Source organism: Sorex fumeus, unplaced genomic scaffold (assembly GCF_029834395.1).
Source record: "Sorex fumeus unplaced genomic scaffold, SorFum_2.1 ptg000095l, whole genome shotgun sequence".
Taxonomy (NCBI): Eukaryota; Metazoa; Chordata; class Mammalia; order Eulipotyphla; family Soricidae; genus Sorex; species Sorex fumeus.
In genome coordinates, this window is record NW_026606152.1 from 9,222,974 (window position 1) to 9,243,162 (window position 20,189).

A 20,189-nucleotide genomic window follows, 5' to 3' on the forward strand; every position below is an offset into this window, starting at 1 on the left:
ACTGCTCCAAGCTCTGTGCTCAGGGGACTATGTGGTGGCAGGGATTGAACCAAGGCCAACCACGTGCAAGGCAAGTACTTAACCCCTGAACTCACTCTCTAGCCCTGGAAAGGGTTAAAGTCTTAACATAGTTTTTCAATGCAGGAGAGGGGGTGGAGTGGGTGGCGGGATGGTATAAGGCTGAAGTGCAGGGATGGAGTGTGGGCACTCATAGGTCAGGTACCCAAGTTCCTCTTTCATAGCCTTGTCCCCTTACATTAGATCTAAGCTTATTATTATTTTTAGAGAATTGTTATACATTCAGAATAAGGTTATGATGAGGTATTCCATGAATAAATTTAGTACAGTATTTTTGGTAACATTTTTAAGAAAAAATTTTGTTAAGCCAAAGCACTATAGCTGACCTCTGTTCAATCCCCAGCACCTCATATTGCCAAGAGTAATCTCTGAAGGTAGAGCCAGGTATAAGTCCTGAACACCACCAGGACCAGGCCTGGCCCAAAAACTTCAAAAAAATAGTTTTAAAGCAATTATTTTAGCCATTTTATGTTGTGCGTGGTGTGTGTGTGTGTGTGTGTGTGTGTGTGTGTGTGTGTGTGTGTGAAGCAAGGTTGTTTTGTTTTTTTGTGGGGGTGGTGAGGGGTTGACCCTTAGTCCACAACGAGTTGTTCCTAGTGAGGCTTTGGGGACTATATTTGGTGCCAGGGATCGAACCCAGGCTCGGTGACATGCAAGTCAAGCCCGCTACTCATTGTACTATCCAGGACCTGAAGGTAGTTTTTAATCAAATGAAACTTGCTTAGAAAGATGTGAGAGGAGAGAAAGAAGGGAAATGGGTGTTTGAGAGGGCACAGTCTTCTCCAGATTGGAAATAATCAGAGAGACGTAGAAAAAAAGCAAATCAAATGTATGTGCAAGAGAGGACATGGGCTTGAAGAGCAAGTTTATATTGGCCATTTGACTTCTCTGAATTTGCCACTGTCATGATCTTAAACAGTTTATTTAACTTCTCTGAACTTGCCACTATCATGATCTTATACAGTTCATGATCATTTTGGATTCAGTTGAGAAATTAATGTTTCAGGCTGTTTGACTATATTTCTTTTTAAGATTTTTTTCTCATACGGTAGCATTTGTCATCACTGAAAATAAAACTCTTTGGGGCCATAGAGATAGCACAGTGGGTAGGACACTTGTACACTACTGATCTGGCACCCTGTATGGTTCCCAAAGCCCCACCAGGAGTGATCCCTGAGCACAGAGCCAGGAGTAAGCCTGAGCACAGCTGGGTGTGGCCCAAAAGCCAAAGAATCAAACAAACAAAAAACACTTCTTCTTCAGTAAAACTTTTGGTTATTATATTTTCATTTTATTAATATCTAATATTTAGCAAGTAGTCAATAGATATTGATGTGAATAAATTATTTGAATGAAGGGAAATTGTTAGGAACAAAAATGACAAAGTAAGGGCTGGAGTGATAGCACAGCGGGTAGGGCGTTTGCCTTGCACGTGGCCGACCCAGGTTTGATTCCCAGCATCCCATATGGTTCCCTGAGCACCGCCAGGGATAATTCCTGAGTGCAAAGCCAGGAGTAACCCCTGTGCATCGCCAAGTGTGACCCAAAAAGCCAAAAAAAAAAGACAAAATAAGAATTCTCTGTCTGGGGCTTAAGATCTAATGAAGGAAAACACAGGATAGTATTTTCAAAAAAAAAAAAAAAAATATATATATCAACGGCCAAGATCCAGAGACTATAAAACCAAACTCCCGGAGGAGAACAACACAGAGTCTCCTGCCCCCGTGCCTGGCTGTCCTCACTGGGGCCCCTTGGAGGGGGACGGGTTGAGTTTCCCTCTGTGCCCTGGGCAGAGCCCCAGCAGCTGAAGACCTCCGGGCCCCAGCCACAGCCATACTGAGACCACTCTCCACATGCTAGGATGAGCCTCATGCATAAAGGAACCGGCAGAGGAACCCAGGTGTGCGGGACCCGGGGCTGAGATCTCCAAGCCTGCTCGGATCAGGACTGGGCCTTCTCCACCCAGATCCCCCATCTTCCAGTAGCTAGACAGTTATAACTACCAACTGCCATGTAACCCCATCAATGGCCAAGATCCAGAGACTATAAAACCAAGCTCCCGGAAGCATGAAGCCACATTCGAGGCTGTGCGACCTCTTATTGTCTAGTTCTCACTCTTAAAACCTGGCAGGGTACCGAGAGTATCTTGCCTGCATATATGCCTTACTGGGGACACCTGTAAAAGGTGATTAGAGGCTGCCCCAAAAACCTCCATCCTTCTCTGAGAGCCCAGCAAGCTACCAAGAGTATCCTGCCCACAGGCAGAGCCTGGCAAACTACCTGTGGCATACTCGATATGCCAAAACAATAACAATGATGGTCCTCATTCCCCTGACCTTGAAAGAGCACCCAATATGCCATCGGGCTACACTAGCATATGACAGAAACGAATGGAGACTTTATTGGTACCTGCTTGAGCAAATTGATGAACAGCAAGGTGATAGTGATAGTTTTATATATATATATGTATATTTGTATTATTTTCTTAGTCTATTGAGCACATAAAGAGAGATCAAATTGGACATATATGCAGGAGTTTTTATTCAGGACAAATTTTTGACAGTGCTTAGAATAAAATGGCAAACTAGTTGAAAGCTGAGATTTTATCTTCAAGAATAGTAGTGAAGTAAACTATATATTACAAAAGAGTGTTACTTACAGTCCTGTTCCACTTTTTCAAAATCAAGAATAAACAAATATTGCTATAGGCTAAGCAATATTGGTATAGGCTAAGAAATAATTTAATTGTAATATGTTTTTAGATTTGATGTTTCATCAATAAATTTAGAGATTCTATTTTATCCTTAACTGAAATTACCCAAGATATGAATTAATGGAAGATCCCAATCAAGCAATTGAATGGTTAATGCAGCTGATAAGTGTTGTTCCAACTGATTCTAAAGCTTTGTCTAAATTAGGAGAATTATATGACAGTGAAGGAGATAAATCCCAAGCCTTTCAGTATTACTATGAGGTAAGCGCATCATTTTACTTTCATTTTCATCTTTAATTTTTTAGCTCATTTGAAAGTTTCAGAGCTACAGTAAACCTCTTATTTTTTAAAATTTTGTGGTATTTATTAGTTTTAAGTAATTATTTAAAATAAACTATGACATATAGTCTGTTCATTTTAATAAATGAAATATGTACAAGTTATTTTTTCTTTTTTAATGTAAGAGTATTGCTATTTATTCAGCCATTGATTAGGCTGATTGAATTGGGGTTATTTTTTCTTAAATGATTTTTCATCTCTTCTCATTTCTTCAGTCTAACACTCTCCCAACTACAGCGGTAGGGCGTTTGCCTTGCACGCAGCCAGCATGGCCCATTCGAGTTCGATTCCTCCGCCCCTCTCGGAGAGCCCGGCAAGCTACCGAGAGTATCTCGCCCGCACGGCAGAGCCTGGCAATCATATTCGATATGCCAAACACAGTAACAACAAAGTCTCCAATGGAGACGTTACTGGGCCCGCTCGAGCAAATTGACGAACAATGGGAGGGCCTTTACTTACTTACTTACTTTATATTCAATTTTAGGTTTCTAAATATTATATAATTTCAAATATTATATAGTGCTTATGATTATGTTTTTGGAAAGGAATTTTACTTTGAATAAGTATGCGTAGGTTGAATGTTCGGGAGGTATAAATAAGATGTTGCTGCTGATATTGTCACTTTCTGTTTTTTCTAGTCATATAGGTATTTTCCTTCTAATATTGAAGTGATTGAGTGGCTTGGAGCTTATTACATTGACACACAGTTTTGTGAAAAAGCAATTCAGTACTTTGAAAGAGCTTCTCTTATACAGTAAGTTACTTTTAATATTTGTTTGGGGGCCGGAGAAATAGTATAAAGGGCAAGGAGCTTGCCTTGCATGCTGACCCTGGTCCAGTCCTTCAATCCTTGGTACCGCATAAAGTTCCCAAGCCCAACCAGGAGCAGTCTCTGACCAAGAGCCGAGAGTAAGCTCTGAACACCGCCAGGTTTGACACCAAAACAAAACAACAGAAAACCATAAACATATATATATGTATATATATATATATTGTTATAGGGTAGAGAGAGAGTATAGCAGGCAGGAAGCTTGCCTTGCATGTGGCCGAACCATGTTCAATTTCCAGCACCACATATATCCCCTGAGCCCCACCAGGAATGATCCCTGAGCCCAGAGCCAGGAGTAAGCCATGAGTACAGCCATGAGTGTTCCCCAAACAAGTAAGTAAGTAAAGGCCCTCCCGTTGATCGTCGATTTGCTCGAGCGGGCCCAGTAACGTCTCCATTGGAGACTTTGTTGTTACTGTGTCTGGCATATCGAAAGTAAATAAATAAATATCTTGCATTATAATTTGATTTTATTTCTAGAATGCAAATCTGGTATTACTGAGCATTCATTACTTTTTTTTATCACAGTCATATTCTATTTTTTATGACAGATATATTTCTTTTTTATCCAGAAATTTTAAAAATACCTTCCCTTTAAATATGTTTGATTTACATATAAATTTTCCTCTTCCCTTTCTTTTGGTTCTTCTTGTTGCAGCCACCACTGGCATACACTTGGTTGTCACACTCACATGCTCATCGGGGCTTGCATACTTTTGTTACAGTGCTCACATATACTTGGTCATAGTGTGCTGGGGGTTGCACACTTTCCTGGAGGTACCCCAGCACCAAATGGTAAAATGGTAATGGGGCAATGCTGGCTGGCAAAATTGTAGCCTCATGCCTGCCAGGCAGGCGCTCTACCACTGAGCTGTCTCCAGACTTTGCCCAGGTTCCTAAAAATGCCCTCTTGAATGTGCATTTCTTTGTGTCCTTTTTTAAATTTATACCTCAGGATGACTGTTTCAGTCCCAGTTCTAATAAAAGTATGTTGTACTGATTGCAGTTTATAATTAGTGTTCTATATTAAACTTTGCTTGGGGGCAAGGGGTACACCCAGCAGTGCTTAGGGCTCTGCACTCAGGGATCACTTTTGACAGACTCAGGGAACGTATGTAATGCTGGGAATGAAACCTGGGTCAGCCACAGGCAAGGCAAGCACTGTACTCGCTCTCCGGCTCTGTCCCATCCCTCTTAAAGCTGTTTTTGTAGCATTTTAAGTCAAATTTATTGCTTATTAGGTGCTGTTTTAGGGAATTATAAAGCTAATTGCCAATCAGAGGGCTAGTATTAATATAATTATGTGCGTGAAGCCACAGCTAGCCGTAATCTTTGCCCTTGGCTCGTGTGAGACTCTTCTCCCTTAGTCACTCCATCGACCACTGTTCATCCAGGACTTTTATTTGTGAATGTCTTCTGTTGGTTCAATGGTCATTTCCGTGTCTTGTTTGCATGCTCTTGCTCTTAATCTCATCAATAGTCTGGCTTCCCCGACTTCATTGATCTTACTTCCTTTGTAGTTCAGCCACCTAGAACCTTACATGATTGTATTATTACTCATCATGTTTTTACCGATAAACATCACAGTATACAGCTGTTTGAGCGTGACCTCTTGTCTTTCCAGCTTCTGTGTTTTCTCCTTTCCAATGGGCCTTTTTGTAGAAAGATTGAGACCTCCAATCTCTAGACCTTTTGTAGTCTTATTATTTCCTGATTTTATTTCTAATAATTTTTTAGCATGCTTAAATAATATCTATTCTCATTCTTGCTGTCATTCTTAGTGACTATTTTTTGTTTGTTTGTTTTTTCCTTTCTTTTTTGGGGGGAGAGGGGGCACACCTCACTGTGTTCAGGCTTTGCTCCTGACTCTACACTTAGGGATTACTTCAGGCATGGCCTGGAGACCATATGCAGTGCCAAGGATCAAACCCAGGTTGGATATAAGCAAGATAAATGCCTTAGTTGCTGTACTATCTTTTTTGGCTCTTTTTCTTCTATGCTTTGCTACCCCATATGTTTCTTAGACATTCAGTCCATGGGTTAATCCAAGTATTTCTTGTTTTTATACACAGTCAAGGAAACCATTCCTGACATAAGTCATGTAAATTTATGAGTTGACTTTATGAATTAATGCCATACCAATCTGTATTTTGTGAACACTGCTCCCCAGTCTTAAGCATTTCTAAGTAACCCCCACATCATGTTTCCCTTGCAGATCTCATTTTTCCCTCCTTACTTACACTTATTTATAATAAAATTTCCCAGGTCTTCTAAATCTGATTTTCCATAGAACTCATTGCATTTTCCACAGTTTATTTTTGAGTACTCTATGTATCTGTCATGTAGATTTTACTTCAACAATAAGTAAACCCTTTGGAGGAGGGATGGCATTGTTTTTTGTGTAAGATAGATGTTCTTTACCTATTCCATAGTAGTTGGCATATAGTTGAATTGTCATAGTGCATATACGAATCTTCCTTTACTATAGAAAATCTTTTTAAAATTTATTATTTATTTATTAACCATTACTGAGGAACTGGATTTACAATACTATTAATAATGCCTTTCATGCATACATAATCCAGTACCAGACCCATCTCCAGAGAGCCCGCTTCCCATCACCAGTGTCCCAAGCACCCCTCAGACACTCCCATATAAGACAAATTTTTTTTTTTTATCACACCTGGCGATGCACAGGGCTTACTCCTGGCTCTGCACTCAGGAGTTACTCCTGACGGTTCTCAGGGATGCTGGAAATCGAACCTGGGTTAGCCGCTTGCAAGGCAAACACCCTACCCGCTGTGCTATCTCTCCAGCCCCAAGACAAAACTTTCAATTCGAATGACTCTGAACATTTGTTGTTTCCTTACCATGCTTCTTTTTTATCCCACATATAGAATGGACCATACACATATCGATGTATATAGGTCACCTCCTTAAATGCCATAAAATTAATCACTTATCACTTAATCACTTAATCCCCGTTATTCATCGATTTATTCGAGCGGGTGCCAGTAACGTCTCCATTCATCCCGGTTGCGTGCTAGTGTAGCCCAATGGTATCTGTTCATTTTAGGAACATGTAGAGCCTCAAACCGATCATTTAGGGTCTTGACGAAGAAGTCTGACCATCTTATAGGTGGGTGTCCATGTGATCTTTTGATGTCTCGTGGAATCCAATCAGTAATGGCTCTAGTCCAGCGGTTGTCTGTAAACCTCATTACGTGTCCAGCCCATCTGATTTTTGATGTCTTGGCAAATGAGACAGCGTCCCTGATTCTTGAGCGTTATCGGAGATCAGAACTCCGGATTCTATCTCTCATTTGAGTGAATCGTGATATTCCAAGCATAGTTCTTTCGATTCCTCTCTGAGAGACCCGAATAGCGTTCTCATCCTGTTTTCGTAGGGTCCAGGTCTCTGAGGCATATGTTAATGCAGGAAGAATAGTGGAATCAAAGAGATGTGCTCGTAGCTGGAGGTTCTTTGTCCTTTTAGTTATTTCTTCAATGCTCTTGAAGGCATTCCAAGCCGCTCTCTTCCTCCTGCGCAACTCAGGTGCCAGGTCATTCATCATGTTGATTTCTCGACCTAGGTATATATAACTGTTGCATTCGGAGATGGTGGTTCCGTTGAGAGCGAATGGAGCGTCAGGAACAAGGTTGTTTCTTATAAACATTGTCTTCGTAAGATTCAGCTGTAGTCCGACCTTTCCACATTCACGGTCAAAGTCGTTCAGCATTTGTGCCGCTTGGTTGATGTTTGGTGTTATTAGAACGATGTCATCAGCAAAGCGGAGGTGGTGTAGTTGTCGACCATCTATCTTCACTCCCATGTTTTCCCATTCCAGTCGTCGCATGATGTTCTCGAGGGTGGCACTGAAGAGTTTTGGTGAAATGGTATCACCCTGCCGAACCCCTCTCTTGATATGGATGATTACTTCTTTGTAGAATGGTGAGATCTTGGTAGTGAATCCGCAATAGAGCTCACGAAGGATCCTGATGTATTGAGTTTGTACGCCCTGATTGGCTAGGGCTTCCATGACCGCTTCCGTCTCAACAGAATCAAAGGCCTTCTTTAAATCAATGAACGTTAGACAGAGTGGCATCTTGAACTCCCGAGATACCTCAATGAGCTTGGTTATTGTGTGGATATGGTCGATGGTACTGAATCCTTTTCGGAATCCAGCTTGTTCACATGGTTGTCCTTCATCTAGTGTTCTGCTAATCCTATTCAGGATGACTCGAGTGAATAGTTTGTAGATGACAGACAATAGGCAGATTGGGCGATAGTTGCCAATGTCGTGGATGTCTCCTTTCTTGTATAGTAGTACAGTCTTGCTGGTTTTCCATTGGGATGGAACCTTGCATTCAGACAGGTAGCGTGTGAAGAGTCGAGCCAATGTATTGATGAGTACTGATGGTAAGTTCTTCAGGTGTTCAGGTCTGATCTTGTCTGGGCCAGGTGCTCTTTGTTTCTTTACCGACGAGATGGCATGTTGGATTTCGGAAGGGAGAACATTGGGAACGACATATCCATCATGTGGTATGTGGTATGTGGGCAAGTGGATGTGGCTATTAAAGAGATCTGAGTAGAAGTCATGAATAATCTTCTCCATTGCCCTTCTGGAAGATGAGATAGATCCATCATGATGTCGGAGGGCAGTCATCTTGGTTTTGTAGTTGGTGAAGGACAGGCGGGCATTACGAATGTTTTTCCCAGCTTCTGCTGCATCTACCAGTACTGCTGCTCTCCTGTTTTTGAGGTCATCCTTGATGGCTTCTCTGCACTGTTTTGCCAGTTCGGAGTTTGCTTGTGGTTGCCTGAGGCACGTGCCAAGCCATGTTGGCGAATAAGTTCAAGAGTGTTCGAAGAAAGACGGTTTTTTGTGGTTATCTCTCTCTTGGCATTCCTTGTACAATCATGGAGGTGCTGAATCATTCGATCGTATTCCTCATCAATGTTGTCAATGACGGCATCTTCCCATGTTGCCGCAACAGAGCCAAAGAGTTCCCAGTTGGTGGTTGTTCTGGGAGTCCTCTTCTTAAACCTTGCATTCTTTTCTCCTCGTTCTGTGAGGTATAATTTTGCACGAAGAAGATGGTGGTCTGATCCCGTTTGGAATTTTGGGACAACAGCAACATCGGTTAGGCAAAACCGCCGATTGAATATGATGTGGTCTATTTCATTATGGAACCGTCCATTGGGAGACTCCCATGTCCAACGTTTAGATTCAGCCTTTTGGAATTGTGAGTTACCATGGAAGGTTTTGGTTGACATGATGAACTCAGACAGTCTGTCACCCTGTTCGTTCCATTCCAGGCCATGGGTTCCGATGTGGAGTTCATCGACTGATCTTCTTGGTCCTATCTTGGCATTAAAATCACCGACAATGATCTTGTAGAAGGTGTGATCTTCTTTATAGAATTTCTCCAGTAGCTAGACAGTTACACCCTCCAACTGCCGTGTAACCCCAACAAAGGCCAGGATCCAGAGATTATCACAACAAGCTCCCGGGAGCGCGCGACCGCATTCGCGGCCGTGCGACTATTTAATTACTTTTCTCTAAATTTTCAGGGTACCTTAAATATCCTTAAATATCCAACCCGCACAGCAGAGCCTGGCAAGCTATCCGTGGTCTATGCCAAATAGACCAAATTGATATGCCAAATCCAGTAATAAATGGATCTCATTTCCCTAACCCTGAATATGCAGAGTCGAGAAGGATATGGAAGAAGAGGCTGATAAAACACCAAGGCAGACATAGGCTGCCAAAACGCAGAAAAACAAAAATGATTGTCTGTACTTTTAATGCTCGTACGCTGGCATCCGCTGCATCCATTGAAGACCTTATGGTACAAGCACAAAAGATCAAGTACGACATCATTGGTCTGACCGAAACGAGAAGACATCAATCCCATCATGCTGTTTTCGACACTGGAGAAGAACTGTTCCTTGGAACATGTGATAAAAGAGGCGCCGGTGGTGTCGGTATCCTTGTCAACACAAACTTAGTCACGAGCATTGATTCATTTGAATGCCTAACAACCCGAATCGGACGTTTACACTTGAATAAATGTGGCTCACTACCGGCAGTTTCTATCTTTGTTGTCTATGCACCAACATCCAGTTATGGTGAAAGAGAAACTGAGAAATTCTACATGGAGCCATAAAATTATAAATCAATAATTTATAAAGTAAAAAACATTCTTAAATTTTTTACTTATATATTAAAATTAATATTTGGAAGAATTTTGTGCTGATATATTTTACTTCATTACTTTTTATTGAATTATTGTGAGATAGACCCTTACAAATCTGTTCATGATTAGATTTCAATCATACAGTGTTCCAACACTCAGCCCTCCGAAGTGTAAATTTCCCAGCACCAATGTCCCCAGTTTCCCTTCCATCACCCCCCATCCCCTGGCACGCTCTCTCTCTCTCTCTCTCTCTCTGTCTGTTTCTCTCTGTTTCTCTCTCTCTCTCTCTTTCTCTGTCTCCCCCCACCCTTTTGGGCTTTGTAGTTTGCAATACTGATACCTTTCCCTTTACCTACTTTTAACCCTCAGATCTTGTCCAGTGTGATCATTCCCTGCTATTATTGTCATACTGGTCTCTTCTCTATCTCATCTACCCTCAGCCACACACATACTTGTGTTTAGTTTCAACCATTGACCAGTCCTCCTAACCTGTTTTCCATGGCCATGGATATTAGTCTTCTACTATATATTTTTTTATATACCACAAATAAATGCAGTCATTTTATATCTGTCCCTCTCCTTCTGACTCATTTCACTCAGCATGATATTCTCCATGAACATCCATTTGTAGGCAAATTTCATGACTTCATTTTTCATAACAGCTGCATATTATTTCATTTTGTAGACGTGCCATAGTTTTCTTTATCCATTCATCAGTTCTTGGGCACTCAGATTGTTTCAAGATTCTGCCTATGGAGAAAAGTGCTGCAATGAACACCGGAGGGAATGCAGAAGGTGTTTCTGCTGTGTGTTTTTGGGACCCCGGGGTATATTCCCAGAGTGTTATTGCTGAGTCAAATGGGAACTCAATTTCTAGGTTTTTGAAAAACATCCATATTGTTTTCCAAAAAAGCTGGACCAGTTGACACTCCCACCAGCAGTGAAGGAGAGTCTCTTTCTCCCCACATCCACACCAACACTGGTTGCTCTTGTTATTTTGGATGCATGCCACTCTCTGTGGTGGGGGATGATATCTCATTGATGTTTTGATCTGCATCTCCCTGATGATTAATGATGAAGAGCATTTTTTCATGTGCCTTTTGACCATTTGGATTTCTTTTTTGTGAAAGTTTCTGTTCATTCCATCACTCCATTTTCTAATGGAGTTGAATGTTTTTTTTTCTTGTCGAGTTCAACCATTGCCTCATATATATGTCTTTGATATTAACCCCATACCAGAAGGGTCGGGTCGGCCATGCTGGCTGCGTGCAAGGCAAACGCCCTACCGCTGTGCTATCGCTCCAGCAGTAGGGTGTTTGCCTTGCACGCAGCCAACATGGCCGACCCAAGTTCGATTCCTCCACCCCTCTCGGAGAGCCCGGCAAGCTACCGAGAGTATCTCGCCCGCACGGCAGAGCCTGGCAAGCTCCCCGTGACGTATTCGATATGCCAGACACAGTAACAACAAAGTCTCCAATGGAGACGTTACTGGGCCTGCTCGAGCAAATCGATGATCAACGGGAGGGCCTTTACTTTACTTATTTACTTACCAGAAAGGTATTGGATGAATATCCTTTCCTATTCTGTAGGCTGTCTTTGTATTCCGGTCACTGTTTCTTTTGAGGTGCAGAAGCTTCTTAGATTAAAATAGTCCCATTTGTTTATATTTGCTTCTGCTTGCTTGGTCAGCGGCATTTCATCTTTGAAGATACCTTTAGCTTCAATATCATGGAGGGTTTTGCCAACCTTTTCTTCATATACCTTATAAATTCTGATCTGATGTTGAGATCTTTAATGCAGTTTTTTTTTTTTTTTGCTTTTTTGGTCACACCCAGCAATGCTCAGGGGTTACTCCTGGCTCTGCACTCAGGAATTACTCCTGGAGGTGCTCTGGGGACCATATGGGATGCTGGGAATCGAACTCTGGTCGGCCGATGCAAGAAAAATGCCCTATCTGCTGTACTGTCGCTCCAGCCCCTCTTTAATATATTTTGATCTGACTTTTGTGTGTAGTGTTTGATTGAAGCCAGTGTTGTTTTTTGTTTTTTTGTATGTAGCTGTCCAGTTTTGCCAGCACCACTTGTTAAAGAGGCTTTCTTTGCTCCGCTTTTTATTTCTTGCTCCCTTATCAAAGGTTAAATGATCAGGGGCTGGAGCGATACCACAACAGAGAATTTGTCTTGCACGCAGCCAACCTCGATTTCCAGCATCCCATATAGTCCCCCAAGCACCACCAGGAGTAATTCCTGAGTGCATGAGCCAGGAATAGCTCCTGTGCATCACCAGGTGTGACCCAAAAAGCAAAAAAAAAAAAAAAAAAAAAAAGATCATATATTAAGGGCATGTGTCAGGATATTCAATCCTTTTCCATTGGTCTGCAGATCTGTCTTTATTCTAATTCCATGCTGTTTTAATTATTATTGCTTTGTAGTACAGTTTGAAGTTGAAAAAGGTGGTGTCCCTCCTCTTTTTTTCCCCCAAGAATTGCTTTAGCTATTCAGAGGCTTATTATTCCATATGAATTTTAGAAGTGTTTGATCAATTTATTTGAAAGATTTCATGGTTATACTTATAGGGATCATATTGAATCTGTATTATGCTTTGGGGAGTATTGCCATTTTGACAATGTTAATTCTCCCAATCTATGAGCAGGGGATGTGTTTCCATTTCCTTGTGTTCTCTCTTATTTCTTCAAGTAGCGCTTTGTAGTAAAGTACAGATCCTTAATCTCCTTTGTTAAGCTAATTGCAGAGTACTTGATTTTTTGAGGCATGATTGTGAACAGGATTTTTTTTCATATCACTTTTATCTCTCTCATTATTTGTATATTGGAAAGCCATGGACTTCTGGGTATTGATTTTGTAACCTGCCACTCTACTATACAAACTTGTTGTTTCTAGGAACTTCTTGGTAGAGGCTTTAGAGTTCTCTAAGTGTAATATCATGACATCTGCAAATAGAGCTTGACTTCTTCCTTTCCTATCTGGATGCCCTTAATATCTTTTTCTTCTCTAACCGCTATAGCAAGTACTTCCAGTACTATATTGAATAGAAGTGCTGAGATTGGGCATCCTTGTCTTCTTCCTGATCTTAGAGGGAAGGTTCTTACTTTTTTCCCATTGAGGATAATGCTTGCTATGAGCTTGTGGTAGATGGTTTTAACTATATTGAGAAAAGTTCCTTCAGTCCCCATTTTGGTGGGAATTCAGTTCCCAGTTACCATCATAAATGGGTGCTGGATCTTGTCAAATGCTTTCTCTGCATCTATTGATAAGATTGTATGATTTTTATCTTTTCTTTTATTGATATGATAAACTTTGTTGATTGACTTATGAATGTTAAACCATCATTGCATCCCCGGGTTGAATTCCACTTAGTCATAGTGTGTGATCTCTTTGATGAGTCTTTGGATTCTATTTGCTAATATTTTATTGAGGATCTTTGCATCTGTATTCATCAGGGATATCAGCCTATAATTTTCTTTTTTGTGGTGTCTCTCTTTTTGGTATAAGGGTGATATATGCCTCATAGAAACTGTTTGGGAGTGTTTCTGTTTCTTCAATACCCTGGAAAAGCTTGAAAAGAACTGGCAGTAGACCCTCTTTAAATGTTTGAAAGAATTCACTAATGAATCCATCTGGACCTGTGCTTTAGTTTTTGAGAAGACTTTTGATGACTATTTCAGTTTTCTTGATGGTAATAGGTCTGTTCAGGTATTCCAAATCTTCTTGGTTCAAAACCTTTGGAGGCTATAGGATTCCAGAAATTTATCCATTTCTTCTGGGTTCTCTTTTTTCGTGGAATACCGAATCACAAAATAATCTCTGTTAATCTTTTGAATTTCTGTGGTTTCTGTTGTGATGTTCCCCTTTTCATTTCTGATTCAGTTTACTAGGGTTCTCTCTTTCTTTTTGAGTCTTTCTAGTGGTTTATGAATCTTGTTTATTTTTTCAAAGAACCAACTTTTGGTTTCATTGATCTTTTGGATTATTTTTTTGGAAATCGAGCTCACTGATTTTTGCTTTTAAGTTTTATTATTTCTTTCCTCCTTCCTGGTTTGGATTCCTTTTGTTGGTCATTTTCCTAGATCTTAAGCTCTGAAGTCAAGTTGTTTTTGTGGGCCCTTTCTTCCTTCCTGATAAATGCTTGCTGAACTATAAAAATTGCCCCCTAATACTGCTTTAACTGTGTCCCACAAGTTCTGGTAGCTCATGTATTCATTCTCATTTGTTTCCAGGAATCTTTTGATTTCTTTCTTGATTTCTTCTGTGACCCACTGGTTCAACATTGAGCTGTTTAATTTCCAGGTGTTTGATTTGATCCTCCGTTTCTGTGTGTGATTAACTTCTATCTTCACTATATCAAAGATAGTTCATACAATTTTTATCTTCCTGATTCTATTGAGGTATGTTTTGTATCCCAGCATATGGTTTATCTTGGAAAATTTTCCATATGCACTGGAAAAGAATGTGTATTCAATTTTGGGGGGATGAAAAGCCCTGCATACATCTATTAGCCCACTCTATTCCATTTCTTTCTTCAGAGTCAGTACTTCTTGTTGAGTTTTAGTCTTGTTGATCTATCAAGAGGTGATAAGGTGGTGTTGAAGTCTTTGACTACTATTGTGTTGCTGCCATTGTCCTCCTTGAAGTCTGTTAGCAGTTGTTTTAAGTATTTTGCTGGCCCCTCATAGTGTGCATATATGTTTAGGAGTGTAATTTCTTCCTGATGTGTATATCCCTTGATTATGAAATAATGACCTTCACTGTCACTTTTAATCTTTTTCAGCCTGAAATCTATGTTGTCAGATACTAGTTTGGCCACCTTGTCTTTTCTGAGGGAATTGTTTGCTTGAAGGATTGTTTTCCATCCTTTGACTCTGAGTCTGTGTCTGCTGTGCCTGTTCAGATGTGTTTCTTGTAGGCAGCAGAATGTTTGATTCGTTTTTTTAATCATTTTGCCACTCAGTGTCTCTTAATTAGTGCATTTAGACCATTGACATTGAGACAGATTATTGTCATGGGGTTTTGTGCCATCTTTCTGTAGAGGTTTGTTGTGCCTGTGGGGTTTGTCCTGTCTTACAGTAACCCCCTTGGTGCTTCTTTTAAGGTTGGTTTTGAGTCTATAAAGCTCCTGAACTATTTTTTATCGTTCCTTCAAGTCTGAGTGAGAGTCTAGCCAGATAAAGTATTCTTGGTGAGGCATTCATTTCATCTAGTTTTTTCACTATATCCACCACTGTTTCCTGGCTCAGATGGTTTCCTCTGATAAGTCTGCTGTAAATCCAAGGGATGCTCCTTTTTATGTGATTGTCTTCTTTGACCTTGCTGCTTGCAGTATTCTGTCTCTATCTCTTGATATTCCTTGTTCTGATTATGAAGTCTTGGAGTCTTTTTATTGGGGCCTCTTTTAAGTGGTATGCTTCAGGCTTCTTGAATCTGGATACCTGCATTCTCCAGCTCTGGGAATTTCTCAGCAGTGATATCTTTTTTAACTGTTACTACCTGATTGGGGTCGCCTCCCTGTCCTTCTGGTACTCCAATGATTCTTGTATTGTTCCTCTTGAATTCATCCCCTAGGTCTCTTACTTGCCCTTGAGCTGTTTTAAGATCTTTTTCTATTGTCCTTTGTTGCCTGTATGCTTTCTGCAGCTCATCTTAAAGCTCATTGATTCTGTCTTTGGCTGTTGTCATTCTACTCTTGAGGGCACCACTGAGGCTCTAATTTCATCTATTGAATTCTTTATTAGTGGCACTTAGCTAATTTGTAGCTTTCTTATTTCTGCTCTTATTTCTTCCTGTGTTATATTGCCTGCCTGTTCCACTCTTTTTTTTTAAGTCTCTTTGTATATTTTTTTTCTTAAATTTTTATTAGTGAAACACCATGAGGTACAGTTGTAGACTTTCAAATTTTGTGCTTGGGTTTCAGTTATACTATGATCGAATACCCACCACCAGTGCCCATTCTCCACCACCACTGATCCCAGTATCCCTCCCACCCCCCCCCATTCCCCCCCACCCATCCCACCCCACCTCTGTGGCAGGGCATTCCCTTTCTTTCATATCCTCCTTTAATTTACTGGGTGTTCGTGCCACTGTTTTTTGGTGTGTTCATTAAACATCCTCAACATTTCATCTCTGAATTCTTTATTAGAGAGATTGAATATGTGGGTATTCCCTGCTGAGTCTTCAGGGCTCTTTTCTTCATCCATTCCTTGTGATGAGGATCTGCACTTTTTCTTCTTGTTGCTGTATCAGTATGGAGGTAGATCCCTCCAGCTCACTATCAGTGTCCCCCTCCTCTTTCTGTGAGGGAAGATTCTGAATGAGCTCTGTCAACGGTGGTCTCCTTTTTCCCCTTCAAGAATACTAACTTTCTCTTTGATGCTCCTCTGTGACTTATGTCGGGCCTGTAGTGCAGCTTCAGAGGATGTGTTGTTTTACATTAGGCTTGTTCAAATTCTTGTGTTCACCATTATTTTGGTGAGATTTGGGAATTTTTTATCGAAATAGACTAGTGGACTATTGGCCTAATGTGGTTGGGATAGCCAGGCTGTCCTCATAAGAATTAGGTAACAGAGATTGAGATGTGAGTCCAAATTGCTATGAAAGGGAAAATTAACTGTGGCTGCCCCAGATGTCACTGCCCGCCCCCCCCACCCCGTATCGCTGTACCTGTGGAGGAGGGGCCCGCATTGGTTATGCTCCTGGGCTAGGGTTCTACTTCCAGCGTACTTCTAAACCTGCAGGAGCGCCCTCTGGACTAGGTGCTCACGTGGGCACCTTAGCTTTCTTTCAGTATCCATAAATCATGTCTTAAAACACTTAACAGCAGTCACAGTTAATCTGTATTGTCTAAGGCACTTGTCCTGCATGCTTCTGACCCCACACATAATCCCCTGAGCACTCCAGGAGCAGCTCCTGAGCACAAAGCCAAGAGAAAGTCATGAACTCTGCTAAGTGAGGCCCCAAAACCTAAACAAACAAAGCATTAAGAAAGCCAGGTCCTACTATCCTGTTCAGTGTCATTCTAAAGTGTGTTGCATTCAAGAATCTTCTTTAACATTTATCATTAGTATTATTGTGGAGTACCATCAGTAGTCTAATATATACATTATAGGTGTTCCTATAATATAAGAAAAGGTAGAATGTCATATTGTTTGAAGAAATTGTTGAAACTTACTAAATTTGAGATAGATCCACAAATCCAGGAAATGTAATGAGTTTCTGCAGTTACAAATCCATAGCGACCCACACCATGGAACATTATGTTAAAATTGATAAAACATGAAGAAAATCTTATAATGAAAGAGAAAAAATTGACTTCCATGGGGCAGGGAGTCTCAATAAGTTGGTAAGTGATTTTTTTCAGCAGAAACCGTGGAGGACAGAGACAGTGGGACAACACAGTTGAAGATGTGAAATTTAAAAAGCAAAACTGCTACTCATTTATCTGGCAGAACTGTCCCTCCAAAATGTAGAAGAGGACCAGAAAGAGAACAGGACGTAAACTGCCTGCCTTTCACACACTAGCCCCAGCTCATTCTCTGTTACCACGTATGGTCACCTAGCAACTCCAGGGATGATCTCGAGCACAGAACCAGGAGTAAACCCAAAGCATTGCCAGATGTGACCTCCCGCAAAAATCAGAATATTAAGATGTCCATGTCACACAAAACTGAGGAGTTCTTGAGAAATGCTGCACCTTTGCTGAAATGCAAAGGTCTGGAAAATAGCTTGAAGTGATAGTAGAAAGTAACTTAAGATGTAAGAAAAATTAAAGACTTATAAAGGTAACTTCATAGGTAAATATAGAAATCAATAATATGTTTCTGATTTGATTTATAACTTCTCTCATTCCTATATACTTTCTTTTAGAATAAAAGAAACAAACTTATTCACAGACACATAACTACTCTAAGCATAAGCACTCTCAGCACTTAATAATATATAAAAATGTAATCTGTGATAGTAACATTATCTTGGTGTTGTGTGATGTACATTGCAGAATATTCATATATGAATAAATCTGGTTGTACATAAAAACTGGATAGGGAGTATCTGTATAAATTCTCTGCTGACCCTGACTAACTGGATCTCATCACAGAAGCATACCTGAACTTTTGGTGACCCTGGGAACCCATCACAGAAGCATCCCTGAAACCTTAGTGACCCAGGGAATCCATCACAGAAGCATCCCTGAAACTTTGTTGACCCAGGAACAGAAATCTCCTGGTGAGATGTTCTCACAAAGAGGAAACTGTCACAGAGCAGTATGAGACAGTCAAGAAGAGCGTTCTAAAGCATGGGACTACCTCACCCTGGTTTTACAATCCCATTGTTACAAAGCTGGAATAGAAGGCAACATAGTATAAGATACAGGCATGTATCAAAACCACTTTGTTGACTTTCAGCAACTTTGTGAGTAGACACCGTTTATAGTTCCAGTTGCATCATAATGGAGGTACCAGTTGGTGACATTTTTGGTGACTTCTGAAAAGCTGACTGGCCAACATCATGTTTGATCTCTTCTTGGTAATAGATTCTGAGAGCAGATTCCTGAGGTGAATAGCTATTAGCTGACTGGACTGAAAGTCCATCAAACAAGCATAACTAGCCAGTCTTAGTCCACATCTGACTGCTAGTCAGCTAGGAGACAAGCAGGCAGCATCCTGATATTCCCACAGCCCATCCAAACTCAGCCAGATTGCATTCCAGCTTGAATACAGAGCCTTCGCACAATGCCTCAGTAGAAAAGTAACTCACTTGCATGGGTCAATGAAGAATAACTGGGATGAAGCCCAAGTATGTTGGAGTCATGTAAACTCCTTGGTGAATAATTATGCTCACTAAAGTGGGTACATTAACAGAAGAGAACGTCAACAGTGACACAGATATGAATGAACAAAAGCCAAATCATTCAGCTAAAGAATAGAGTAGCTGAGGGGCCAGAGAGTTACTGCAGCAGGTAAGACACTTGCCTTGCATGCAGCTGACCAGTGTTCAGTCCCCAGTGTCCCTTGTGGTCTCCCAAGCACCACTAAGAGTGCAGAGCCAGGAGTAACCCCTGAGCTTTGCTGGGTACGGTCCAAAACAAACAAGAAGAGTAGTTGAGCTAAAAAAAATTCAATAAAGGGGTTCAGTAGCAAAAACAGAAGTTGAAGACGGAATTGGTGAGCTTGGAGAATAAGCATGAGGAAGCTACCTGAGACCTGGTGCACAGAACTGACCTTCCTATGGGGATCTGGGGCAGGGCTGCTGGTGTGTGGGACACTCTGGGGGAGGATGTGGTGTTGGAACATCGTCTGCATGAAACCCTGTCAGGAACAGTACTGTAAATCATGATGTCGAGTATTAAAATTTTAAAAAATTAAAGGAAGCTGTCAAAAATGAGGAGAAAAAGACTTCTTAAAAATAAAGATAATGAGAGATTATATGGGTTCCAGAAGGAAAAGAAGGGAGAAAGGGACAGATTTATGAATATATAATAGCTGAGAACTTTTTCAAATTGATGAGATATTCATAAACAGCTCTTAAGAGTTTCAAACAAAATTAATCTAGACACCAGAATATAGTTAAAATAGCTAAAGTCAGAGATAGAGTCTGAAAAGAAGTGAGAAGAAAACAGACACCAAGGGAAACTCACAGAAGAACTGTTAATTTAAAATATATTTACCGGTAGTAAATAGATGAAACCTGCAGCCTCTCTGCAGCAAGGTTATCACTCAGATTTCAAGGAATGGTGAAAAGTTGTCCAAACACCAGGTAAAGGAATTCATAGCCACTAAAGAAGCGCTGCAAGAAATACCAAAGGATCTTTATAAATGGAAAAGAATCCCCCATTCAGAGTAAGATACTCTTTTAAAATGGAGGAAAGGAGAGTAACAGTAGGGTCTCTCAGAATAAACTTGAATTGTACTTGCTTTAAAATAGAATATAAACTTAGAATTCAATATGTAAACTTAATGGTAACATGAAGACTTAAAAGTAACAAACAAGAAGCAAATGAAACCTGATAAGTATATCAGCT

The 20,189-nt window shown here is 40.7% G+C and overlaps 1 protein-coding gene across 5 annotated transcripts in view; it reads left to right on the forward strand.

The window, feature by feature from the left end:
* The window catches only part of IFT88 (intraflagellar transport 88), a 149,282-nt gene that overhangs the window by 79,436 nt on the left and 49,657 nt on the right, over positions 1-20,189 (forward strand). For all 5 annotated transcript variants that reach the window (XM_056133020.1, XM_056133019.1, XM_056133022.1 and 2 more), the window contains 2 exons: positions 2,902-3,052; positions 3,769-3,884. In XM_056133020.1, the coding sequence (XP_055988995.1) occupies positions 2,902-3,052; positions 3,769-3,884 (267 nt within the window). The remainder of the gene's footprint in view (positions 1-2,901; positions 3,053-3,768; positions 3,885-20,189) is intronic.